The following is a 27,712-nucleotide window of genomic DNA, read 5'->3' as shown; positions in this document are numbered from 1 at the left end:
CACTTGGTTTCGCAATGAGCTTCAGCTCCTCCTTTTTATGGGAAATAGCAGTTGTTCTTGTAATTGCAGTCACTCTTATCTCTCCCCAGGCAATCAGGACAGGGGTGGACTGGCTTCTTGCTGCTGCCAGAGCAGTGTCACTTTCATTCCAGTTGTATTCCTCTGTAACTCTAGATCTGTGCTCCTCTGTGCTGCTGTCAGCTATGGCCAGCAGTTCACCCTTTGTTGTTTCTATAGATTTTGGCACGTCCTACAGTGGGTACTGTTTTTCCCTTGCTTCAGGCACAGACCAAATCCGCCAGGTGTTCTGGGGAACGGAGCATGGGCACAGTTCCTTGAAGACACCCACCTGCATCCTGTTCAACGAGAATCAGGAGTTCGCAAAATTTGGCTATGATGCTGTGATGAAGTACAAGAGCTTGCCAGCCAGCGAAGCTCACAAGTGGTACTTCTTCCGGAACTTCAAGATGAGCCTGTACAACAGGGTATGTAGAGCGCTCACGGGAGTCAAGGCTGTTTGTTTATTGGAGGGACGTGGGCTAAAGGAAGTGGTGAAGGGAGCTGAGCAATCTGTCTGGTGAGGATCAGAGAAGTCAAAGAGCACTTTGTCAAATGAAAGAAGAAATGAGATACATTCTTCACAAGCTAAAGGCATTATGGGCTCCTCATTTGTGTGATATTCATTGTCTTCTGCAGGGAACAATAGAAGTGTCCTACGATTTGAAGTTTGGCAGCTCCTAGGTCGTAGACAGGGCTCCTTCCATGTTACGCACTTCTGCTGGCCTCTTTCCCTCCCTTGAAGGGATATGCTGAAGCCAATTTATGGGTGTCCAGCTGTCATTTCTCTCAGAAGGCTCTGTGCTTGCTCAGAATTGTTCACAGCATTTCTGGGTTGATTTGTTCAGCCAAACATAGAATCACAGAATGGTTTGGGTTGGAAGGGAGCTTTAAGACCGTCCAGTTCCAACCCCCCTGCTATAGGCAGGGACACCTCCCTTTAGACCAGGCTGTTCAAAGTCCCATCCAGCCTGGCCTTAAATGTTTCCAGGGAGGGGGGCATCCACAACCTCGCTGGGCAACCTGTGCCTGTGTCTCATCACCTTCACAATAATATAATGCTACTCTAGAGCTTCCTTGTCCGTGCTCCAGGGCCCCACAGGTCTTTCACCTCTTCCTGCTTTTTGCCTATTGAAGTTTTTGCTTTCTAAGGGCCACTGCCTACCTTCACTGGTTCTTTTTGGATCTGTGTTTTTTATTTTACTGTGGATATTCTCTACACTGGTGTTTCTCCACTGTGAGAGTTTGCAGAAGGTCTTTCTGTGTGTGCTTGTTAGCGTGGAATAACCCCGAGCACAGGGTGAGCCCCAGATAGAAGTCTCATCTGCTCTCTGAATTTCCCAGTGCTAAGCAATGAGCTCTGACTGGATTTGGAAGGAGATGGGAGGCATCTGTGAAGACTTCCCCCTGCAGGAAAGGTGTGAATGATGTGGTCTGCTGCGGTGTTGTTACCTGTGGAGTGATGGGCTCCTAGCCACGTTTAGGGCAGAAGGGCTTCAGAGAGATTTTAGTTCACCCCTGCCCCTACCCCCAGTCCCCCTCCCCCCCAAAATAATGAACAACCCAACAACAAGAAAGGGAAACAACACTTCCCAGACACCTAACCCAGTTAGCTATTTCTGAATCTCCACAAAAAGCGTCCATGGAGGACATATCCTATTCTGTTAACCAAGTCAGGAACAGTGACAGGAAACGAGTTTACAAGCAAAAATAAACAGGGATTCCCTTTCTCCGCAGCGGCTGCACCTCCGGAACAGATTCCACCTCACAGTTCTTTCTTATTTTAGCTGGGCAGCCTCCTCACCTGCCTACGTATGGCTGTAGAAGATCCCAGGTTGATGGATTTGGTGATCTCGTTTATGATCCTTGTGCTGTAGGGCCAACTTTGATCACTGCCAAAGCGGAACAGAGAAACACATGTGGTGAAAGCTGGCTCCCAAAATGTCTTTGGATGCAGGCAAATATTTCCACTTCTTCTAGACAGAACCTGCAACCAGGAACTGATGGAGGGAGTTTAGAGCAGCCATCTGCCTCAGGATTCGGGTACACCCATGCAGACACACAGGGCCAAAAACCAAGCTATTATATTGTAGAGAAACTGAATCAGAACAGATGGATATTTGTATGCACATTTTTCCTGTGTACACTTTTTTAACTGCACACACAGAAAGACATGAGCAATCTGAAGGCTCTATGCACATGCTTGGGAAATGTGGTATCGTGTCACACAGAAAGAATAATTCTCCCCACCACTGTTCAGGTTGGCCTTACAGGGTCTTTATACAACCTGGTATTTTGCCTATTGAAATGTTACACAGTTTGATGGCAGACCTGTGTCAGTTAGATTTCTGTTAGCCACATACTGAAGTCATTCTGGGGAATTTACTGAGGTATGGAGACAGGACGTTGTTCTGTAACACACTTTGTGCATTGTTCATGTACAGGGGACAGGACAGTTCCCGAGGCTGCCATATACAAACCCAGAGACATTTTAACTGTTTTCTCTCAATTGTAGAAAGTCACTTCTGACATGAGGCTGGAAGCAAGCAATGGAAAGACCCTTCCTGCCCTGTTGGTCTTTGCTGAAAGCCTGCGCTACATGGAGCAGCATGCCCTGAACACTATCCAGGAAGCCTCTTCCAATACCGTTTGTGACCTGGAGGAAATCACTTGGGTTATTACTGTCCCAGCCATATGGAGCACAGCTGCCAGGCAGTTCATGCGGCTGGCAGCAAAAGAGGTAAAAGCAGTAGTTAACCCACTTCTCACGTTCTCTTCTGAGATTTCTTTAGTCATTAAGGGAAGAGGAATTTCTCATTACTTAGACAGTCTGTATTTTGAGTTTTTGTGTATCAGAAAGGTAACTCTCCCATGATGTGTATGTAGGAAAATGTCCCAAGCTGGCAGTAACAACAGCTTTGCCCTTTCCCCTGTGGCTGTGCAGAACTGAGCCCACAGAAATCAGAAGTGCAAGAACCATTACCTCAGGGTGGGTGAGAGCAGTTTCACTAGCAGATGGTGTCCGTGCAGCAGTGATCTTGCCACCTTTCCTGAATTGATACTTCTCTTGTGATTTCAGGCAGGACTTATCTCTGACATGATTTCTGAGAAGCTGATTATTGCCCTGGAATCAGAGGCTGCATCACTCTGGTGTAAACAGCTTCCACAGGAAGGGTTTCTTGCAGAGGGCAGTGACAAGAGAAAGTTTGAAGACTCCCCTGGGATCCAGTATGTTGTCGTTGACTGTGGAGGTAATAATGTTCTCCCTTCTCAATGAGTACAAATTTGCTGGGTGCAGAGCATGGATGCTTTGCAGTGCTGAACGCAGGGGGACTGCAGTGCAGTCCCAGAGTGTGGGCTCCACTTCCATGCTTGTCACGGGAATTTTTATTTTTATTTCTCACTTAATGAAGTCTTGTGGAGGAGCAGAAAAACGGGAGGAGAGGATGGGTCTTCTAAAGGCTGGATCTTCTGTAATTTAGAGAGAAGATCTGACTTCATTCACGTGTGTGCATGCGTTTGTGTAGGTGGCACAGTGGACATCACAGTACACGAGATCCAAGAAAACCATTGCCTGAAAGAGTTACACAAGGCGTCTGGAGGTGGATGGGGAGGCAACAGAGTGGATGAAAACTTCAGTATGTTTCTCAGGGAGGTGTTTGATGACGGCGTATGGGATGAATACGTGAAGAGCTACCCTATCGAATGGCAACGGATGATGTACAACTTCAGCTTCCAGAAATGCTCTGCTGACGGGGAGGCAGTCTACTTGCATTGCTATTACAATTTGGCCAAACTTGCAGAAAGAAAGAAGGGCATCTCCCGCTTCTTCGAAAAAACAACAGGGGCTGTGTGGTGTGATGGGATGATCATGATTACATACGAGAAAATGAAAAGCTTTTTTGAATATAGCATCCAAAAAATTATTGCTGCTTTGAGAGAAATCCTTGCCAAGCCTGAGATGGCCAAGGTCCAGTACATTTTGCTTGTGGGAGGCTTCGCATCCAGCGTCATGCTGAGACATGAGGTCAGGCAGGCTTTTAGTAAGAAATATCATATATTTTGTCCACTAGAGGCCCAGATTGCCATTGCAAAAGGGGCTGTTTTATTTGGAATCAATCCAAAAATTATTACTTCAAGAATCAGTGCTCGGACATATGGCCTATCTGTAAGTAGGGACTTTGATGCAGCTATCCATGACATCCGTAAACGAAGAGTCTCAAAAGCTGATGGCCGTGTCTATTGCAAAAATCTCTTCTGGAAATTGGTGGGAACTGGGGAGTCAGTGAGTATAAATGAAGCTGCCCAATATATTTTCACACCAATAAAACCAGATCAGACAAGTGTATTGTTTGCTTTTTATTCCACAGAAAAGCAGGATGCACAGTACGTAGATGAGGAAGGGCTGGAACTGCTTGGTTCATGCACAGTACCAATGCCAGACACAAAGTTAGGGAGGAAACGCAAACTGGTTCTGCATATTAAGTTTGGGCTTAATGAATTTAAAGCCACTGCTACTGACGTTACTTCCAAACAAAGTCGGACAATTACAATAGACTTTTTATCAGTGTAAATACTTGAGTCTTAGAGCAGCACGGCTTAAGTGGGAGGTGCCAGCTGCCACAATGGAAAGGCAAATGGACCATGAAGTCCATCATCTGTCCTTCTTCTCACACAAGTAAAACAGTTTGCAATTCTGATTCCCTGATTCCTTGCATTTTGCTGTACTACCAGTAGAATCACCTGCACCTTGTCAGTATGTGATACAATGCTTCTTGACTGGTGCCTAACTCCCACAAGTACCAGCCCATATCTGTTTCTTTTAGCCTTCAGCCACATCGTATAATTATCATCATAGAACCACCATAGAATGTCTTGAGTTGGAAGGGACTCCAAGGGTCATCAAGTTCCAAGCCTCCTGCCATAGGCAGGGCCACCAACCTCCAGATCTGGCACTAGATCAGGTTGCCCAGGGCCCCATCCAACCTGCCCTCGAACACCTTCAGGGACAGAACTTCTCTGGGCAGCCTGTTCCAGCAGCTCATCACGCTGTCTGTAAAGAACTTCCCCCTGACATCCAATCTAAATCTTTTTATGATTTTTATGATTTTTGGTTATGATTTTATGATTTTTGGTTATCAGTATTCCACATCATAACATCATGTAGTGTACTGGGAGTTATAAAGAGTTAATGCTCCGATTCTGTGTACCTGTCCCAGAAGAGAAGAGCTACATCCGACAGAGGACGGTTCACTGTTCTGTTACTGTTTCCGCTCAGAGGGAGAGATAAAAACCATTCAGATCATTTGACCGTCCCTTATTCTCCTCTGCTCGGCCCGACTAGACATCTCACTTCAGCATTAGAGCAAGGCCTTTGGATTTCAGACACTTTAATTTAATTGCTTTATTAGCTTCAATTCTAATCTGTTATATTATAGTGTGTCGTCTACATTCTGATATCTTAGTAAATTCGTTTATTTTCAAATCACTGCCTCTGTTTTGTTTTTAGGCCCATCTCCCTACCCTTTTCCCCCTTTCTCCCTTTTTCCCTTTCCTGGGCCTTGGTCTATGGGTCCCCCCACCCCACTAGTCACGGAACCGGGCCGAACCAGCCCAAAAACCACTGACAAGAGGGTGCTTGGCTCCAGTGAAGCCCTTGGAAGCAAGTAATACCTGAATTTCTCGAGGAGCAGATGTGGTGGCCCAGCACGCAGTAGCAGGGCATGCTGACATAGATGGGGTGATGAGGTGGAGCTGGAGCAACCCGTGCTTTCTGCCCCACCGCCACACAGCTGTGAATTTGTAAGGACCTCAGTGCATTGCTCTCACCTCCACCAGGAAAGAGAAAAGGAAAAGCACAGGTGTGAGATGAAAGAGTCCAGAAATAGGCTACCTACGCTATCTTGTCCCTGCGCTAAGCGCCTCTACATTCACTCAGCGTTTCAAATTCCTCCCACAGCAGAGCTGCATGGGGCAGTGAGGCACTGGAGCAGGTTGCACAGACAGGTGGGGGATGCCCTGCCCTGGAGGTCAGGCTAGAGGGGCTCTGAGCACCCTATCAATCTGTGGGTGTCCCTGCTCATTGCAGGGGAGTTGCACCAGATGGCTTTTGTAGGCTCCTTCCAACTCAATGATTCTTTGATAGTTCTATTACATGCCTTCAGAGGTCTCTGTAAGGTAGCAGCCATCCCTTTCCATCCTCCCCAGGCACTGGGCTGGCCTTGCTCACTATGCCCACTCTTTCCCTCCCCCACACCATCCCAAACAATGAGGCTTTGTCTCCACACGCATCCAGCAGGGTGGTTCCTTAGGCCCCTAAGCCCTATTTTGTGTGCGTGCTCTGAGCTTAACCAGCACATTCCTGCCAGAGGTTAAGCCTGGGCACCATGTGGATAATCCGAGGTTTTTTGGCCTCCTTCTCCCACTGACAGTCATGATAATGAGCCCATGTGTGTCAGCCGTTCTCCTGCCCCTCACCTCTTCCTCTCTTTCAAGCCTGTAGGCCTCAGGGACAGAACAGGATCATAGCTACAAAGCAGGAGAATTAGGGTGGAAAGGTCCTGCTGCAGGCCCAGCATCCTGTACTGGTTCATCTGCTGCCTTAGAATGCCACAGCCCTTCAAGGTACCACAGCCTGGCTGTCCATGGGTGCTTTGTCATCACCATCAAAGTATATCATTCAGCCTCAATGGTGTCTGCCATCTGCCTGGTCCCAAGGCCAAAGTGTGAACCACAGCAGAGCAGAGGGCTGTGAGGAAAGAAGTGGCCATGACACGAGAGTAGGACTGGATTGAGTTGCCAGAGCTGGAAAGGGCATCTTCAGAGAGCAGGAGCCAGAAGGGCTGGAAGCTGGGACGGCAGGGCACCAAGGTGCCCTGAGCACAGCAACATTCTTGAGAACAAAGCAGAAAAATCGAAGAAAGAGGCCAAGCACTGGATTAGGTAGGGGGTAGGAAGGGAGGAGAGTCAATCTTTTTCTTCCCCACTGAAAATCCCCTATTTTCCCTTCTCTCCTGGACATCAAGATCTTTGCTCCGGCCTCAGACTCCAGGCAGGAGTGCTATGCCTCCCTCCTCATGTGGTTAATTTCTTTCCTGATTAAAGGCGATTAGGCAGCCCTAAAGCCGACAGAAATGTGACCGATGGGAACAGAGACAAACAGTCCATTCATGATCTCTTAAATCCCCCAGGCAGTATTTAGAGAGCCCTGAAGAGAGACCTGGGTCAGAACCATCCCATCACTGCCTCCGTGTTCTCCTCCCTTCCTCCACTATGTCCTTCTCTGAAGCGGAGGTGCAGAGCGCCCGTGGGGCCTGGGAAAAGATCTATGTGGATGCTGAAGACAACGGGACAGCAGTGCTGATCAGGTAAGGAAAGAGCCCATCTAACTGCTAGCGCAGGGGCTAGCAAGAAGGATGGAGCTGCCACCTTGAAGCACATCTCAATGTGTTTGACACAGCCTCACAGGGAACATTTTGGTTTGCTGTGGATTGTGCAACTTCAAGGAGGAAACGGTGCAGAGGAGTGATCCATACAAAGAGAAGTAAGAGGGAGGGAGAAGGGGTCTGGTAAAGGAAGGAGAGACTGGAACAGTTTCTTCACTCCTCCCTCCCAACCCCCAATAAAGAGTGATGTATTTATGATAAATAAAATAATGCATGGTATAAAATAGAACAGGAAATAACGTGGACCCTATTTTCCTATTTTCCTTTATCTCTGAATGACTTTAATGATTTTTTTTTTCAGTTCTATGTTCTCAGTAGTTCTCTTTTGATTCTTTTTCAGCCTTTCCAGTCAGAGCTCACCTGTTTCACTGTACTGTACTCTCCTGTGGTCTTTCTTCCTTTAGTCTTCACCTTGTTTTCTTCTCCTCTTCCCTAATAAACACATTTCTCCTATTCAACTTTCACATACCCCTCACTCAACAGGGGCTCAGATTACCTCCATACACACTGGTCAGGCCAAATAACCCTATTAGCACACTTCTACCATTGCCTCGTATGTCACATCTTGTACCCAGCTAAGCCTCAACAGATGTGCTCAACACTGCTCCTTCCCACTGTGGTCAACGCAACCTGAGGACAGTTAGCCTCAGAAACGCAACTAGAAATGTTGGTGGCATCCAGTCATTCGGCAGCCCAGGGTCATTTGCTGTAGAAGGTTTTGCTCTAGTTTCCCTATAGGCCCAGCTCTGCCTCTACAGGATTTCTGGGCACTCCAGTACAGGAGAGAGATGGAGCTACTGGAGAGAATCTAGCAAAGGACCATGAGGATGATGAAGGGGCTGGAGCATTGCTTCCGCAAGGACAGGCTGAAAGAGCTGGGGCTGTTCAGCCTGGAGAGGGCTCAGGGGACACCTTATCAGTGTGTACAAGTACCTGAAGGGAGAGTGGTGCCTGGTGCCAGGACAAGAGGTAGTGGACACAGATGGGAGCACAGACGTTCCTTCTGACCATCAGGCACTTCTGTGTCGTGCTGGTGATGGGAGCACTGGCGTGGGCTGCTCAGAATTTGTAGGGTTTCCTCCTTGGAGATCTCCAAGAGCTTCTTGGACACGGCCCTGGGCACTCTGCTCTGGGCGCCCTGATGAGCAGCAGTTGGAGCAGATGGACCCAGGGATGCACAATCACCTCAACCATCCTTTGATTCCATGAAATGCAATAGGGAATTTACTATTGCTGTTTCAGGTGGATACTTAGATTACTCAACAAAGTAAAATGATTTCTTAATGGTTTGATCAAGATAACTCTAGTTGCCATACTGTAAAAAAGAAGTCAATTCCTTTATGAGTGGCACTGAACTATGTTGCCTTAGAATAAACAAAATAAGCATTGCAGAGAACTCAAACAATAATCTATTACTGGCAGAAAAATTCTCAGGGACAGATTCCAGGAAGTGATTAACTAAGAAAAGTGATAGTTGGGTTTCTCCCTGAAAATAGATACTGAGACAAAAGCAGAACTATCTGCTGTCCAGAACATCCTTATGACTGTGCACTGTTGTATCTACCCTGCCCAAATGTGCTCCCATGTCCCTGTAGGTTGTACCACCACCTGACTCTGAGATGTTCACTTCCAAAACAGCAGAATAAATGCAGGGCAGAGGAGGCTGACTTCCTTGAGCAGATAGCACAGCTTCAGCTGCTTTCTCAAGCAGATAACACAGTTCCCATGTTCCTCCTGGTATTAGGATGTGAAGTATCAGTTACACATCTTATGAAAAAATGAAACTGACAGGAGCCAAAATAAAGTTGGCCAAATTGCTGTGAGTAAACCTCTCAGCAGATCAGAGACTAGCAGCAGGGCCAGTAGGTTTTAAAATGGGGAGAGGAGGAAGGTACCCTGGGGAGGCACAAGGAGGGAGTCAGGCTGCTGTGAGTACAGGAATCATGCATGGATGGGAAGGGAACAGAAATGCATGGGAAAGACAGGGCTGTTCTAAAAAAAAAAAAAAAAAAAAAAAAAAGGAAAAGGCCAGTAAATACATAAGACAAGGCCTGGAATGTGAATTCACATCTGCATTGATGCCTCAGTCTGAAAGTTAGGCCAAATGTCTTTTCTCAACAGGATGTTTACCGAGCACCCGGACACCAAGTCCTATTTCACACACTTCAAAGGCATGGACAGCGCCGAAGAGATGAAACAGTCGGATCAGGTCAGAGGCCATGGCAAGAGGGTTTTCAGTGCCATCAATGACCTGGTGCAACATCTGGACAACACTGAGGCTTTTCTTGGGGTACTGAACCCGCTCGGCCAGAAACATGCCACCCAGCTCAAGATTGACCCCAAAAATTTCAGGGTGAGCTGTGAGTCATCTTCTCAGGGAATGGAGTTGTGATGGGATGGTGTCTTTCCTTTGGAGGGGAAGAAGTGGGGAAAACAGGCTTTGTATGTGTAAGTGTATGTACAGTTCAGAGCATCGGTGGAGGAAGATGGTGGAAGATTGCAGGCATGTATCTGTGGGTAAGAAGGCCATGCAGCAGGTGCTGTGCAGGCAGGTCAGCTCTGCTGGGAGCTACAGAGCTGCCCATGAGTTGTAGCAGGTTTACTCAGCACAACAGGATTCCCACACATTTGTCATTTAATAACAAGACATAAAAAAGCAGCTTACACTGAAATTCAGTCCATGATGTCTGTTTTTCTCTAGTAACAGGAACTGAGCTTTCCCAGACCAACTAAGACAGCAGTTACTGTTTTAAGCTCAAGGTTTAGATTGGATGTCAGAGGGAAGTACTTCACAGAGACAGTAGTGAGGTGCTGGCACAGGCTGCCCAGAGAGGCTGTAGATGCTCTGTCCCTGGAGGTGCTCAAGACCAGGTTGGATGGGGCCCTGGGCAGCCTGGTTTTAGTACCAGATCTAGAGGTTGGTGGCCCTGCCTGTGGCAAGGGGCTTAGAACTTCTTGATCTTTGAAGTTGCTTCCAACCCAAGCCATTCTATGATTTTATGACTGCTGATCAACAACGACAAGGGCACTGCCATCACTGAAGCAACACAAATTATACATACAGGACCAAATGGTTCACCCAAGTCCACCTGACGTCACTACCAGAGTCCATAGGTCTCTGTGTTATCTGCCCTACAATGCAGAAAGTGCAGAAAGAGGCACCTTCCATCAGAGGTCACTCAGGCACAAAGAGGGTGGTTTCCAAAGTAGCAGATCCAACTTCTATTGAACGAGAGACTAAATGAGGATTTCTGCCTAGAAAGAACCCTTACTGAGGATAAAGATGTATACAAAACAAGAAATGCAACACAGAAAAGAAATTACCGCTTCACATGATACCACCTGTCTGGAAACTATCGAGACACGTAAATGCTCCTTGTTGCAGAGCACCAGGCAGTGAAGGAGCAGGATAGATGATCCCACAAGTCACCTATTACACAGGTATTCAGCGCGGTGCTCCTCAACACTTGGGCAGCTCTACCACCAGTGTTGGAGGGACTGAGTGAACCAGTCTTGCAAAGCAGTCTTTGAGTGGCTGTGTGTATGGGTGCAGCCAAAATTACACAGAAACAGGGTACATAAAAAACACAGAAGTGACTGCAATTTGGGATGACTTCTATAATGCACCTAATTTTCCATACCTTATTTTCTAATTCTGCCTGCTATACACTCCTGAATTTTGTTCTCCTTCTCTGTTCTCTAAAAATCTCAAAATATGTATTTCCCTTTAATATGGAGAAAAGTTCATACCGTTTCTTCCCTTCTCCCTGTTTAGATCATCTGCGACATTATCTTGCAACTGATGGAGGAGAAATTTGGTGGAGACTGCAAAGCCTCCTTTGAGAAGGTGACCAACGAGATCTGCACTCACCTGAACAACATCTACAAAGAAGCGGGTTGGTGAGGGCAGGTGACCTTCAGGCTCTTCAGACTTCTCACCAGCACTGATTTGCTGCTTTTGGGCCTCCAGCCACAGATGGAGAATGAAAAAGTAAAAAAATAATTAAAAAAAAGGCTTATGTAACATAGATGTTAATGTCAATAATTTCCTTAGAAGATTGAGTTTCCATGGTTAAATGAAAACCACAGATGCATCAAAGCCAGCATCCTGATGAGCTTCGCAGCTGCACTGCTCCAGGTGGGTTCTCTGGGGATGGGCTCTGAAAACCACATTTGAAGACCAAGATATAAAGCTTGCTGTTTCTGAAAGACTTGCTCCTTTCAGCAGCATCAGCCCAGAGAGGAACCAGCAGCCTCTACCTTGCCATCCTCATCAATTTTGAGAGGGAAACTGCTTTCGAGCATCTCCTGGGTCATGGACTTTGCAGAGGTCATTATTTAAGAGACAAAGGAGTTGGTTTGGTTTTGAACTACTGTGGTGGGAGAAGTGGGGGATGCTCTGAGCATGGGGAAGAATATCTGAAGAAGACACAGGGAAAGCCCCATCCTGGACAAGGCAACAGTCCCCCAGCACAGGGAGAGGTGCCTTGGAGGAGCTTCCAGCACAGAGGATTCTGATACTGAACGTGGTCACCACTGGATCCCCCTGGGCAGGGGTGAATGTCTCCAGCACCTGGATTTTGCACTGCGACTCCCAGATTGCTCTGGCCATGCACCCAGGGGAGGGCAAACAGCACCAAGCTCCTGCACAGCTTCTCCTGACACTCCAGCAGTGACCAAGTCCAGAAGTGTTTAATTGCTTTTCCTTAGACGTGGTGAAATCATCAGCTGATAACTGCAAATAACCACAGGCCATTCTGCTTCACTGTAACGCAATAAACAAAAGGAAAGCTGGTGCGTTCTCTCATTCAGGCCCTGCCGGAGTGGCAGCCGGTACAGTGAGGGGCTGCTGGTGGTACAGGGCAGGGGGGTAAGGGAGTTACCAAGGAATAAAACATCTGTAGAAGGGAAATTCAATCTAGTAGAGCCAAGAAAACACTTTCTGATTCCAATTATTACCTCAGCAATGTAGAAAGAACACATGTGTTACAGTTCAGTTTTGCTGAGCAAACGCAATCACAGAATGGTTTTAGTTGAAAGGGACCTTTAAGATCACCCAGTTCCAATCCCTTGCTATAGGCAGGGACACCTCCCTCTAGACCAGGTTGCTCAAATCCCCATCCAGCTTGGCCCTGACCTTCCACTGCTTCCCTTAAGGCCGGCGGCAGGGGCAGCTTTGGTGAAACTCAGGGAATAGAAAGAAACACAGGCAAATCAATACAGACGACATCCTGCCTTAGAAGAGGGGGATGTCAGAGATTTTCTCCTTAATGTTTCTAAAGTTAATACTGAGATAATTTGCTGTCAGATACTACTGATGCTTGGGTAACCTGATCTGCCACACCAGAGCACTTCCAGCCTGTGCAGCAGAGTGGATTTGAGCCTGTCCATGGCACAGTTACAGCAGTCAGACTGCACACGGTCAGCACCTAACAAGCAATGGTTGGATAGCAGTGATTTTTTTTCCCCTCGTGAGCCAGCAGCACCCCAGGCTGAACCACTCGATTCCTCAACAAACAGCAGAAATAGGAACATTCTGTGCTTGCCATCCCCATGTCAGTCTCCCTGCTGATGCCTCTCCCAGTACAACTGGAGAAGGCACTGGGGACCACTGTCACCTCAGCAACATGAGGCAGAGTCCACAGAGACAAAGCCACAGGAGAACTTCCTAATTGCCCACTGATGTTCCCTGTCTGCCTACACAGGAGAAAGAGGAGAGCAAGGGAGGGATGGGGAATGCCCACATTCCCCTCTTCCCCTGTATTTCCAGCTCCCACACAACAGTTTCCTGCTTTTGTGGGCTGGAGTGCAAAAATGAATCAAGAAGTAGGGAAAAAAAAGGATCAAAACCAAAAATAAAGAACCATACAAAACCAATGGAAAGTCCGACAAATGCTTTTTATAAGCTACTGCTTCCAGAGCAGCTCTAACCTGTCCTGCTTGCAGAACTAAGGACAGCCTGTAAATGAAGGTGTCCTATGAAACATGGGGTGGAGCAGTGGGACAGACAGGCTGCACCGCCCCACCTGGGGCTGCACACTGCCATCACCTCTGGCCCAAGGCTCATTCTGCACTTACATTTGCTTTATGCTCACTGCAACTTCATCCACTACAGAACCCTCCCAGTCATGCAGTAATACACACGGTGCCATTTCCTGCCCTGCAGAAGCACCTTGCTGCAATACTGAAAGCTTGCCATATCCCTGGGGCAGAACTGGTACAAAACAGATGGGACCCAGGATATATTTAAAGACAAGTAGCCCCCCTCCTCCCTTTTTATCTAAAGTACACCACTACTGCTGTCAAAACTCTCAATCACATGATGTAGCAGTTCCCTTCCATAATCATTTTGATCTTCCAGACTATGGTAAGTCAACACCATCCCTCAAATGTCCAGCAGAATAGAGAAATAATGAAAAGCTCAGGGCTTCTCCCTCCTGAATACAAAGGGATCTCAGTTCTCACAGAAGGGTTTAAAACCATCATCTGCACAAGCACAGTTAACAAAGCAGTCTCACTGACAGATGTTCCACTGCATCAGAACAGGGAACCATCAGTCACCTTAACTCAGTTCTATTCCAAACCACACTTCAGTCCTCACTTCCAAGAGAAAGCACGTTTCCACGCGCCAATCAGAACAAGTGGTGACTTACCTTTGATCTGCCTAATGTTTGTGTGGCACTTGGATATCGTGAAGCTTCCCACCCCAGGAGATCCTATAAATAATGGAAGGCTCAGCTCTAAACACCCTTCTTTAATTAAAAAAAAAAAAAAAAAAATTAACAACAACAAAAAAAAGCATTTGTAAAACTGATGGCATATTATCCAGAACTTGGCAGTGAGGAGTGGTATTTTTAATTGCAGTATGATTTTTTTCTTTCCTGTCTAAGCACAGCATCTCTGGCCTGCATGGGGAGACAGGTCCTCAGTATTTCTGGAATGCTATTATTGCAGGAGTTGGCAATCCACTCATCTGCAATTCTGCTACACAAGATGCATTTAGAAATGACTTCACCTTTGTCACACTAGCAGTGAGAACTCCATTCTAATGGTGTGATAACAGATTTTAGCAAGCGTTTATCAGAGGGATGAACACTGGTAACTCACATTTACCATGCAGCTGGGCAACACCAGATGTCACAAAACATTCCTAGGAAGGAAACTCACACTTAGATTTCAAGTGAGTGTAAAGATGTGGTAAGTAGGTAGCCATTGTTATTACACTGTTTCCACAGGAGCTTAAAAAGACACAAATATGCAGTGGTTGAGTATGAACCATGTTGGACACAAGTCCTCGCAGAGATGTAAAGGCCCTGCTCTAGCTTGATGCCACCAAAATGCTGCACAGTCATCTACTGCTTGACAATTATCACCTATGTGTTCTGATCACAGTGGAAAAGATACTGAGGAGGAAATGCACACAGTGAATTTATAGCTGCGTTGTACAGCTATGATTAGCTGGCCTCCAGAGGCCCTTTGATTAGGGCATATATTGTTAGAACCAGCTAAAAATGCCAATATATCATAACAAACATTGCTGCTGTTATGTACCTCAGTGGTGCCACCTCAAGGAGGATATACTAAATTCTAATTTCTTTCTTCTGAATGAAGGTAGAAGCTACCTGAGTAACTGATTTGATTCACAGCCAAGTCCTTGAGGTAAAGAGAGTTTATACCTGAATCACAGAATCATAGAATCAGACAAGGTTGGAAAAGACCTTCAGGATCATCTAGTTCTACCATCCACCCATCACTAATATTTCCCCACTAACCCACATCCCTCAGTACAACACTGAAATGTTCCTTGAACACCAACAGGGATGGTGACCCCACCACCTCCCTGGGCAGCCCATTCCAGTGCCTGACCATCCTTTCAGAGACATTTTTCCTAACACCCAACTTGAATCTTCTCCGCTGCCAACCTGAGGCCACCCCCTCTGGTCCTACTCCTAGCCATATGGGAGAAAAGGCCAACCCACCTCACCACAACCTCCTTTCAGGTCACTGTAGAGAACTGTAAGGCTTCCTCTGAGCCTCCTCTTCTCCAGACTAAACAATCCCAGTTCCCTCAGCTGTTCCTCATAAGACTTGTGCTCCAGACTCAATAAATGCTGCTTTTTGAAAATGAAGTCATCAAGCAGTTAGTGGCTATGCCATGATCAATTTAATTCCATGGTTTTACCTCTAATGATCTTAGAATAGTCAGGATCATACAAAGAAAGACTGCTTCTGCCAGAGCATGAATCACCTTAAGAGACCAATATATTCTTGTTAAGTTATTGGACAGTGTGATTTCCTTTTTATTTTTTTTATTTTTGTTCTTAAGGTTTTGTTTGTTGCGCTGCTTGTAGCTGTTTTTTGTTTGTTTCAATACAATTAAAGATGTGCCATTTACACCCCACAAGAAAAAGCAGAAAGAGTCCTTATGGAAAAAAACAAATATATTGAACACATACCAATCAAATGGTACAGATACGGGACTGGCTTTGATTTCAAAATTTAAGTAGAAATAAAAAAAGATGTAATGCAACAGCTGTTCAATTTCCAAGTCTAAATAGGCACTGTAAAAAGACATTTCAGCTTTCTCCAGCACACATTCCTGTCTAAACGCTCCCACTGTAATCAATTCCTAGGTTCCCAAACAACAACAACAACAAAAATATCACTGGGAACATAACTTCAGAATAAAAGTTAATATCCATCCACCCACCCTCTTACAAAAAAAAGCAAACAAAAAAAAAAATCCCAAGTACAACCTTTCAATGCTGCTGTTTTGACTGGAGCAGAATTGGAGAATTTATAAAGGTTCAGAAGCACCCAAGGCAAGTAGTACAACGTAATTTGTTCATTAACTTGTATTGGAAAGGAGATTAAAAACACTGAGATCTGCATCTTTGTACATAAAACTGTCGTCCTGAATAAGGAGGAATCTTTCAGAAAAGTTTTACAACTTGGTGGAAGTCCAGGACCCAGCTTTAGGCATAGTTAAATCAATGGGGTTTAATTCTGACTTAGTTTTAACCACTTTTATATACTGTACATCTACCCTATTGGATCAGTATCTCAAACTGCTCACTGGCGTCCCTTTGAACAACTGTAAACTAAACCATAGTATGCAACTCCATAGGAAGCTAGAAATCGGGTGAATATACAGCCAGTTATATCTCCCCTGCTTCACGCTCCTCTGAGCTCCTTGGGTCTTCTGATCGGCCATTAGCACTTTCATAAGAACGTTTCCTGTCTTTGAAATCCCGCGGCGATCTCTCTCTGGGGCTTCTATCTTTATCACGTGATGTTCTATCACGATCTCTGGAACGCTCTTTGTCCCGGGAAGATCTCTCTTTTGAGGACCTGGAAGTGCAGTACATTTGAGAATTCTAGTTAGTCCCCACTTCATACATCCCAAACAGCATTTTGATCTTACAGTTTGCTCCTTATTCCAGAACAAAGTTAGATTTGCATGAACAGAAACGCATGAGATGACAGCGGAGTTCATTGCATTCTCCTCCTTTCAATTTCAGAATACAAATACTGACAAAGTTTCATACACACTTACTACAGAGTTCAGAGGGTCAACATGCTTCATCTTTCATTTTCAACCCTCACTCTCTGTCTCGTATTAGCACATTGTGCAATCATTTGTCACATTGCCTTCAGCTTGAGAAAGATTGTCTAGCATCTCTCACACATCCAGGCTACACATTTTTAAAAAAATTACTGTTTAAAAATGAGAATTTAATTAAAAGAGGAGAAATTAACTTGCACTGATTCTGGAATTTGTCTGCTATTGCATGACAAAGAAAAGAACACATCTGGAGGCTGTGCTCCAAGCTGCTGGGTGTTTGTTTCTAGAAGAATCATTCCTTGAGTGATTTTAGAACATCAGCATGGTGTTATCTACAGATATTTTTGCTGTAGTCGTAGGCATTTCCAAAACCTTTACATAGAAGCCAGAAAAAGCTGTTCTGTTAAACATTCCACACAGCTTAAAATTAAATGAGCTGCCTGTATTGAAGACACTTGATTAGGTACAGGCCTCCCTTGCAGGGTGCACCTAAACCCATCACTGAAAAACATATTTTCACTCCAAGATGCCTTGCAGCTGTAAATAAATAAATCAAACTCACACTTTCACAGAACAATCTCAGTCACACACTACAAAGCTAGTCACTAACTCCTTAGTCAATGCATCTAGTACACTGGACAGTAAGCTGTGCTCTCTCTACACCAAGCATGTAACTGTTGCTACCACCAAGCTTCAAAACAGAAGTTTGCAGTTGCTTTTGCACTAAACTTTCTTTTATGAGTTTACTGAGAAATCACCTTTTGTTTCAGTTTTCAAGCTAAAATGATTACTTTCATGACAGCGCAGTGTTTTACAAAACGTAGTATTTGCAAATGGTGAAGTTCAGACAGCAATCCCATACCACAAAGTACATGAGAAATAAGAAGCCAAACTATGTATCACATAAGAAATTAATATTGTAGTTAATACTGCAGTTCCCAAGTATTTTGCACAAGTACACTGCAGAAGCAAAAACGCTCCCAAACCAGTTGTCTCAGACTAACTCTAGTGATTAACCTAGAATAATAAGTCACAGTATGAAAGCTCACAACAATTGCCTTAGCAAACAATATTATTACCAGAAGATTTAGAACTAAGGTACCATTCCTATCTTTTCCAAGGACAAGATATTGCCTTTAGAATTAGAACCTCTGTTAGACTGTATTGCCTCAATTGCTCAGGAACAATCACTTCCCAAGCAATCAAGTAGGTATTTCACAATAAACTCCCCCTACCTTCACAAGACACACAGGTAGCATCTACTGTCACGTTCACCAGCTATGAATTGTGTTATAAATACATAATACTGGTTTGAGGGCAGCGTTTGTGAACACCTACATAAACTCCAAGGACAAAAAAAAAAAAAGTAAAAAGCCCTGGACAAAAATCCTAAGTAGCTTTGGCAGTCTGGTATCAGATCTAAGAAAGCAAGATAGCTGTGGTTTCAACACTTAAGGGGTGAGAAATTTGACTAAATGCACAGGTCTGTGTTGTTTGCTTTATTCCCCCCCGCTCCTTTTTCCTCTCATCCTCCTCTTTCCTCAGAAGACAGAAAATGAGAAAACTAAGGCTGCACTTCCCATCACCGTGGAGTAAGCACAGGGCTATAATATCCTTTTGTCCACCAGGATCTGAAGGATATTTTAAAAATATATTTTCCTAAACACTACAAGCGGGATTTCTCTCACCCAGCTTTAGATGCCTGCAGTACAGACATCTGAGCTAATCAGCCAGAATTCTTCACCAGCTAGCAAAGAAACGAGACTAATCATATCCTAACTGTCTACCTTCAGACAGAAGTGTGTCAGATGAGTCTGCAATGGGAATCACAAGATTTACATCTGATCCAGCCACCTAAAACCAGGAGAAAAGGAATCCAATTGTATGATTTCAGATACTTCATTTGACCACACTGTGCCCACAAAGAACATTAACCTTTGTCATATGAGCTCTTGCAGGCAAGCTCAAGCACACAGACACAGGCATCTCGGTTCACACTCACCTGGGCCTGCTTCCTGATTGGTCTTATCATTGAGTATGAATAAGAACATCTAACATTAGCACTTCTTTGTAACGAAACAGCAAAATGCTCAGTCTGCTTCTAGGGAGAGGAATGATTATCCATTTTAGTTAGTGGGACCTTACAGCCAAAAGTGAGGAAACACAGCAGTGTATTTAGACCTGCTCTTGGTAAGTCTGTAATCTGCACCTGGGGAGGTGCAGGGCTCCTATCTCAGCCATGCTGCTGTGACTGTCAAACAGGTTTCCATCTTTTGATGCATTTTTACTGCACCAGATACTTCAGACACGTCCTGCCATGCAGAAGTCTGCTCCTTACAATGATAAATCTGAAATGAGATTCTAGCTATTATGTGATTTAAATCTATCCATGTTTGTAGGGTGAATGGTGATGGAGATTAAAGAAAACATTTATCTCAAGAATTTCTGCATTTGTAGAATTTTCTCAAATAGCACACAAACATCCCATTGCTTTTAGAATGAAGAAGCATCTAAGAGGTGGCAGCTTATCATTGTTTGTGAGAGGCTCTTCAGAAAATGTTTTCAGAAGAAAAGCAGACATGAAAATCCAAAGGAAGTAAATCATGGTTGCAGCAAATGCTAATCCCAGCATACTTGTATGTGGTGTTATACCTATCAAAATGGGAGTGTGACTTCCAGAGGAAGCATGAAGAGTTTATCTAGTAAGCAGTTTAGCTGCCTAGCACACTTACGTGTTGAAGCCATACTAGATATGGTCATAGAATGGTTTGGGTTGGAAGGGACCTTTAAGATCATCCAGTTCCAACCCCCTGCCATAGGCAGGAACACCTCCCTCTAGACCAGGTTGCTCCAAGTCCCATCCAGCCTGGTCTTAAATGCCTCCAGGGAGAGGGCATCTGTAACTTCCCTGGGCAACCTGTTCCAATGTCTCCCCACCCTCACAGTGAGAAATTTCTTCCTAATATTTAGTTCAAATCTACCATTTTCCAGTTTAAGCCATTTCCCCTTGTCCTGTTACTACATACTCTTGTAAAAAGCCCCTCCCCAGCATTCCCAAGAAGAAAAAATCCAAAAGCATCCAAAGAACAAGACAAAAAATAGCTTTACCAACAGAACTCAGTAGTTTGCAAAAACTTTGACGATGCTACTGAGTATTTTTACTACACTCCAGCCAAGCCCCCCCCCCAAAAATCACACAGAAGGCTTTATGCTAGTGTAAAATGCCACTCCTCCCACAGAGAAATTACAACTCCACACTTCCCTCAATGGCTTTCAAGTTGATGGTACCACGTGCTGCCACCGCTGCAGATTTCAGCAGTTCTCCAACGTTTCTGATGTCACTCTGCTCTTCTGGAAAAGGCTTCAAAAAGCATCACATTCCTCAGACCTGATTTCATGTGCATATGCCATCCAAAAACAAAAGGCTAGGACTCCTTCCTGAAACTAGTAACATGCTGCAGTGTATCTTCTCCAGAGTATTTTTTGCCAGAATCCCTTGGATGATTGGATGTTTTGAGATTAAAGGAAGGTAAATGTGAATAGAGATACTTTATATCTGGACTTCAAGAAATTCCTCACAAAATTATAAACAAGGTGATTTGACAAAGAGCAGTTCCCTCTGACTAGAAAAAGAGTTCTTAGAAAACATGAAGCTCAATGTGTTTGAGCCTTCAAGTTCAGGTTTATTTTGGATTCCAGAATCAATAGTTGCATTGTATTCAATAGGAAGAATTCTCCCACATTCATACAAGAAGTAGATCTAATTGCTTGAAGAGCATTTCTAAGAAGGAGGCATCTAGTCTGGTTGAAAGGTCAATAGATGTCCTGATTCCAGAGAAGCAAGTCTGCAGCTATATGGATTCATTAGTCTCTTGAAATCACAACTTGCATACTTCAAGGGCAAAAATGCTGTTTGGCATTAGAGAATTAAGAGATATGATGGCAAAACATTTTTCCCTCAAGTTAGCTATAGTCCAAAACCTTTATTTGTGCCAAAGATTTTTTCCAACACAGATCAGTCTTATTCATTGTAGGCAGAAACTGGCACCAAGGAAAGTATTTCCTGTACTGAGGTTCATAAAGTTGAAATCCTGTGCCATGAAATCTAGTCTTTTTCCTCACTCATATAAAACATAGCTTGAAGAACTTAACCTTTGATAGTATCGTGCAAGACGACAATGACTTCATCTTCAAATTACTTTGTGTTCTTACAATTCATCTCTGGCAGCTGATAGGTTTTGTGTTACACAGATAACACCAACAGTTGAACATTTCCATGCTATTTTCTTGTTCTTACATATCCTCTGCCTGCAGGCAGAGAAATAACACATCATTTGCTTGTGCTCCTCAAATTAAAAGTTTGAACAACTATGATGAGAATCTTAGAACAATCAATTTTCTCTGAAATTCAGTCTTGCAAGGCTAGATTTCAAGGCTGAAGTACCAAAGGCAATTTGAGCATACTTTATGCACTGGTTCATCTGAGTGAACAAACATGTTGATTCAAATGAAAATTTCTATTTCAAGACTGAAAAACTACAAGTTTGAAGTCTGGTAATCTGACATTGTGAATGCCTTGAAAAGACAAGCTCTAGAGGATAACTGATGACAAGCTAACATCAACGTAGAAACTGCTGATTATGAAATGCTGACTTCAGGACACCACAGAACACCCTGAAGAATTTTAAATACCAGACCCTACTGACAGTATCAGCTAGAGTGCTGGACACTCAGGTTTTATTCACCTGCCACAAAAAGAAGGAAACAGAAAACATGACCCAACTCTGCTTTCCATGCTCTTAGCAGAGCAGTGTGACTAGAATCATCTAACCCAGGAAGAAAGCTCATCTTTAAGGCAAAGAGCACATGTGAACACATTCAACAACCGCTCAGTAGTTTTATCATCCTTGGTGATGAAACTAAAATCATTTGAACTCTAAAACCCAAGTGTTTTGACACTTCAAACTGGACCTTTTCTCTTTTTGTATGCTGGCAGTCTGTCACTGTTTTAAGACTCAGCACCCTACTCTCTATATTGCTCTCAAATCTCTGCCTCAGTCACTGACCTTTACAAGAATGGAATCCAGGTTACAAGCAGACTTCTCTACCAGAAGCCTCAGTTTGCAATTCCAACTCCTTTCTAAATTATGCTTTACCTCACTCATCTAAAATAAGCCAGGAACCCCCAGGAGCAGACAGCAACTGAGTCACACAAAGGCAGCAGCTGCAGACTGCTCTTTACAGTAATCCTTAAGAAAGGGATCAAAGCACTTTGCATGCAAAGTGCTATCTTCAGATCTCATGCAAGAAATACATTTTCAGATATATCTAAACTTGTCTTTATTTGGGAGAGCACACAACAGATGCATTCCACCCCTGGGAGCAAGAACCCAAGAGGTAAGTTAAGAAGGCTGCTCATATCCTGAAGTTCAAATGGAGATCAATCAGTTTCCTGCAGCATAGCAAGTGAAATATCAAGATCCTCAATTTAACAACAATATCCTGTATCACTCCTCCACAACAGAAGTAATACATAAGCCTACTATAGAAAAAGAGAAAAAACCACTACGACATGTTAAATCATGGATAGGTGAAGAGCATAACTGAAGTCTGTGACAGCCTCAAAACAAGCTTAAATTACTCAGTGCTGAAGGCAAACTTAATTTAGTGCAAAAATATATATATCTGATTATGCATGCAGGAAAAGCCGTTCCCAGATCAACACTGACCTCTTTTTGGAGCTGCGCTCTCGGCTCCTCTCCCTGGAGCTGTGCCTGCTTCTATGATGGCTGCGACTCCGGCTGCGGCTGTTGGAGCGAGACCTGTGGCGATGGCGCTTCTCACGGGATTTAGAGCGAGTTCTTCTTTTCCGTTCCCTGGAGGCTGAGCGAGAGCGATGTCTGCGACGATCTCGGGACCTAGACCTAGAAACAGAAAGCACTCGGGATGCTGCACTGTCAGTGTCCCTTGGGTACCTCACAATCCACGTGAAAAAAAAGCTGTATAGAGAAAAGTCTGCACTGTTCAGAGCTACTGCATCATCTCACCACAGGCAAACAAGGAGGGAAGAGCAACATCAGAAGTGCTGTATGACTCCAAACAGTCTCACAGTGTTTGTGACTACGCATGTAGTTACAGCATAGTCAATTGAGACAACAGAAAGGAAAAAAAGATGTTTAAAATCTTGTGTTTACCAGGCCAAGTTTTAGAAGTCTGTGATGAAGTGATGGGGATTACCTGGCCAGAAGCTGGCTATTATAGCGCTTTGAGAACAAAGCTTCCCCGTAACTACAACAAATCTGGAAGATTCTGAACACTATACAAATTAATGATTTTTTTCCTCTAGATCACCCTGCAACAACACTTCAATGGTGACTTTCAACTGCAGGTTAAGAAGAGAACTACCACTCCAGGTGTGAGTTAAAAGGTACTGAACACAAGCGTCTGTTTTGAAGGAAGTAATACTCTGTGTTCCAAGTGTTACCAGGGATACAACAGTTTGTAGCATTGTAAAAGCCACAAAATAGATATATGTGGATAAATAACTAAGGAGCACAATGGCAAACACTGTATAAGCACACAGAGATGGCTGTGCAATAGGATGTTCTGTCTGTAAAGAAAGAGGTCTTAATAAGGCTAGACAAAAAGTAGAAAATTTCAGCTTGTGAAAGGCTTGCATTACTGATGGCATTCTTTGCCTGCAGACGTAAGTACCTTTTGGTATGCTTGCTGTGGGATCTGGACCTGAAACAAATGGAAAATGGTTAAATTAATTTTACTTTCATAATCCTAATATAAAATATAAAGTACAGATTAGTAATCTGAAGTCAAACTATCAGAGCTATTGTGGTCTTCGTTTTACTTGCATGTTAACCTCAAATAAAATGTTTCAAGTACAGCTTCGTAACATTTATTAGAAAATACATAACCCCTCAACAACTGTCTTGAATTTTTTTGTTGTAGGTGGTGGTTGTGGCTGGTTTTTTTGTTTGTTTGTTTGTTTTGAGGGAGTGGGGACATGGATACTACTCCACTTTTTAATTCATCCCCGTCCCCCACTTCAATAACAAAAGATTACAGTTAAACAGCATGACAAGAAATAAGGGAATACTGACATTATTAAACATTTCCACTATTGGCCTTGGAAGCCAGTATGTCAAGAGAACTGCAGTTGAGATGCCATTCAATCCTATCCCCACAAAGCATGAAAGCAATCATTTCATAGAAAAATAGGGAATTATTTTCCTTAGTCATACATTCAAATACTTTCAGTAAGAAAAAAATTAACATCTATGCATCATAATCAGATGTCAATATACCTCATTTCATGTGCATTTGTTCAAACATGTAGGAAAAACTACTAGTATTTGCATTTCTTTTTTTAAAGAAAAGGTTTTCTATGAAAATAATTCAGGTTTTAAGAATCAAGTGCTATATTCAGTTCCAATTCCTCTAAGTGTTGAAGGGAAATTAACACAATTCGGCGTATTTTATAAAACAAACGTTCATGAACATCATCATAGTTTTTCCATTTAACCTAAATAGGCCGTTACGTATATGCAGGTGAAATAGATCCTTACCTCCTTAGTTTCTCCCTTTCTTCCCTTTCCCTCTCCTCTCTGCGTTTCAGGCGCTCCTGATTTCGTTTCTCTTGTTTATCAGCCACAATCCTCTAGAAGTAACAGAATACACTGATTAAGTTACATTTCAATATTTTTCAAATGAAGGTAAAAAACTACAGAAGCAATCTCTACAGTTAATATTCAGTTCCTTCCCTCATGAATATTCACTTTTGAGTATTAGTCCCTCTCTCTTCCTCAGTATATTTTATCTTTTTCAGGAAACACAGGTTATCGCAGAAGAGCTGCTATAAACAGATGGGTGTTACACCAAGACCTGAAAGACGTAAACTTAAACGTAAGTTTTTCATGAAGGGAATTCAGGACAGAAAGTCATGCCTTAATGTGAGAGCTTTCATGCCAATCCTACCCTATTTTGGCCACTGGGGAAAGGCAAAAGGTAATCGGAACAGGAGGAGTTAAGAATGTTATTAACTCCATCAGCTATGCTGTGAAATAAAGAAACTCTTGGTCTTAAAAGGATTTGGTTGGGCTGATATCTAGTTTTGAGGCTAGCTGTTTGAGTTGTGAACATTATACATGTAATTAGAAAGGATGTTACAGCTAATAGCCCCCAGGTTGAACTCACTACTACTGGGGACAAGGCACGCTCAGTAGAGGGCCCTCAGATGTGGAACTCACAACTGGAGATCTGGCCAAACCCAAGTCTCGCCACCTTCTGGACATGATGCAAGAAATTCAACTCTTTGTAAAGACCTTCTTCTGAGATGTGGAATTGCCCCAGCAGCATCTTGATTAGATCTCTGAGGAGAGCTCTGAGGAAGGAGGGGATAATTATTGTTTTCTTTTTTTGTTAGTGAAGTATTTCAAAAGATTATTTTATTGATGCTTTGGGAATGTGAAATAATTATCCATGCATATTTTTCTCCAAATGTGGTAATAATCAGTTAACGAGCCCCTTTATGTCAAATCATTTTTATATTGCCTTGCAAAATATCAGCAATTTAACTACAAGCAAGGTTTCATGTTCAAGTGAATCTTTGCACAGTTTCACAGAGAGATGAAAGGAAACACACATGATCTCCTCTAGGTAGTTAAGGTCTGAATTACAGCAATTTATTTTGGAGCCTACATTGCCAATATAGTCAAGGGAAAGAGTTGGGCTTTCCAAAGGTTAAGTTACAGTATCCATGCAAGACAGCTGGAATATTCAAAACAACCCAAGCTACGTTACTCAAATTCAGCAGTAACGTCTCTGCTTTTAGGGTTTTGATTCATTTAGCAGTCATCTTCAGTAATTTCTACAGTAACATGCTTAAATGAGCCCTAAACTCCATAATTAACATATTAAGATCATAAATAGTGTAAGCATCCAAGTCCATACTCTTGAATACCAAAAGTCTAGAATATAATTCCAGTAAGTCCTTCTTCAAATATGCAATTTCAATGGTCCAAGGTAGATTTGTTTAGCAAAATATTCCAACTGGATTTCAAAACTGAAAGCTATGGAGAACATGCAGCCTCCCCATAACAATTACTTTAAGTTAGTCCCACTTCAAGACATACACCTTCTTCTACTTTGATTCAGATATCTACAGCCTTAAGTTGTCTCAACTCACTTCAACTATTGTCAAGTCAAGCTTAAAAGCTTCCAAATCACTTAAAAAAAAAAAAAATCTCATCTATATGACTGGATAAAATAAAATGAGTTTGTGGTCTTTCATCACACTGTCGGTGCTTCAAACACTTTGGCAGATCTTTTCAAAATTATTGCTATGAATTAATTTCCTCTTTAGGTCCATCTTTTTCACTGGTACCAACGCTAAGCAAAGCTATCAACAGCTCTATTTTATTCCTAATGGAATGAAACACCACTGCCTTAAATTTGCTACATGTTCTTGTACTTTTAAGAGCCTCATTATTACACATTGATCAAATTAACTGGCTAAATGAAAAGTTCATTTGCCTATCTTCTATGACTACTAAACATGCTTCAGAATACAGTTCTCAAGTTTACAAGTGGAACTGCACTCTCCATTCCCAGGATGCATTCTTTGAGCACATTTTAATCTACCTAGTGCGAAAGAGGCCATCTTAACAAATGATGTAGATAACTGCTATTTAATAAGCATGTTTGGTGTTTAACAACTGCGCTCGGTGTTCACAGACCAATGAAATATCTTAAGGTGACATGAAAGAATTCACACACCCAGAGAGATTCCATTAAGATTGTCTGACAAGTAATTAAGAGCACAAACAAAACAGAGAAATGATTTACCCTGAGTTCCTCAAGCTTCTCTCTTATTTCAATAAATCCTAAGTGTAGTTTTCCTCCAAAGTGGTCAGCAAGACGTCGGTCATTGTCATGAAGACCAAGATAAGCTGAACACACTTCACAAACCCGTAGCTTCTGCTGCTGAAAGCTAGAGGCAGGCATAGAATTCCTGTACACTTCCTAGAAAAAAAAAAAAAGTTAACTTTTTCTTTTCAATTCACAGAAATGTAATTTTTCAAACAAGTATATTACTTTTGATAGCATAACTCAAAGCCAATCAGCAGACGCTGATTCACGGTGTGAATTAACTGTCTTACTAAGACACACTGCAGGTTCCTCACTTTGAAGACAGGTATATTACAGTGGGGATATCAGCAACTGGTTTTGCAAATTAAACAAAGTAGAGTGATTACTGTCTTTATTTCAGATCATACTACATATAAAGAGAAGTTATCCTAGACAGCACAATGAATATATCTTAACACTACAGTGACTAGATTTTACCATACTATGAAGCATTACGTATACTTATCCTGAACCCAATTTAGAAACAAATCTACACACATTTTAGACACAAATTAAACCTTATGTTATCCTTGCAACTTTTACCTACAAACACTGAGATCACGGACTGGTGAGACTACCAGCAACCCCTCTGGTACCATTAAACAACCATAGATGTTTCTTTCTCCAAATTTAAGTACCTTGGTGAGACATGATATGGAACAGCTCCCAGTGATGTTTGCATCTTAACATTACAACAATAACTGCTTAGAATTGCCTGATACAG

General features: G+C 43.2%; 3 protein-coding genes across 4 annotated transcripts in view; 2 read left to right on the top strand and 1 right to left on the bottom strand.

The window, feature by feature from the left end:
* The first annotated feature begins 14 nt into the window (after positions 1–14).
* LOC125694481 (heat shock 70 kDa protein 12B-like) lies at positions 15–7,075 on the top strand. The gene is made up of 4 exons (XM_048947803.1): positions 15–485; positions 2,573–2,797; positions 3,137–3,308; positions 3,585–7,075. Exons 1-4 carry the CDS (start codon positions 15–17, stop codon positions 4,628–4,630), a joined length of 1,914 nt encoding a protein of 637 aa, XP_048803760.1. The 3' UTR covers positions 4,631–7,075.
* LOC125692636 (cytoglobin-1-like) lies at positions 7,069–15,535 on the top strand. Its single transcript, XM_048943387.1, has 4 exons — positions 7,069–7,424; positions 9,624–9,855; positions 11,278–11,398; positions 11,728–15,535. The coding sequence occupies exons 1-4, from the start codon at positions 7,330–7,332 to the stop codon at positions 12,018–12,020; spliced, it is 741 nt and encodes a 246-aa protein (XP_048799344.1). The 5' UTR covers positions 7,069–7,329; the 3' UTR covers positions 12,021–15,535.
* A 390-nt stretch (positions 15,536–15,925) lies between these two features.
* Positions 15,926–27,712, bottom strand: part of LUC7L2 (LUC7 like 2, pre-mRNA splicing factor) — a 30,566-nt gene continuing 18,779 nt past the window's right edge. For both annotated transcript variants that reach the window (XM_048943339.1, XM_048943328.1), the window contains 5 exons: positions 26,926–27,102; positions 24,648–24,739; positions 23,782–23,811; positions 22,797–22,991; positions 15,926–16,853 (listed from right to left, as the gene is read on the bottom strand). In XM_048943339.1, the coding sequence (XP_048799296.1) occupies positions 16,661–16,853; positions 22,797–22,991; positions 23,782–23,811; positions 24,648–24,739; positions 26,926–27,102 (687 nt within the window). In that variant the 3' untranslated portion in view covers positions 15,926–16,660. The remainder of the gene's footprint in view (positions 16,854–22,796; positions 22,992–23,781; positions 23,812–24,647; positions 24,740–26,925; positions 27,103–27,712) is intronic.

Source organism: Lagopus muta, chromosome 1 (assembly GCF_023343835.1).
Source record: "Lagopus muta isolate bLagMut1 chromosome 1, bLagMut1 primary, whole genome shotgun sequence".
Lineage (NCBI taxonomy): Eukaryota > Metazoa > Chordata > Aves > Galliformes > Phasianidae > Lagopus > Lagopus muta.
This window is presented reverse-complemented; position numbering and strand designations above follow the sequence as displayed.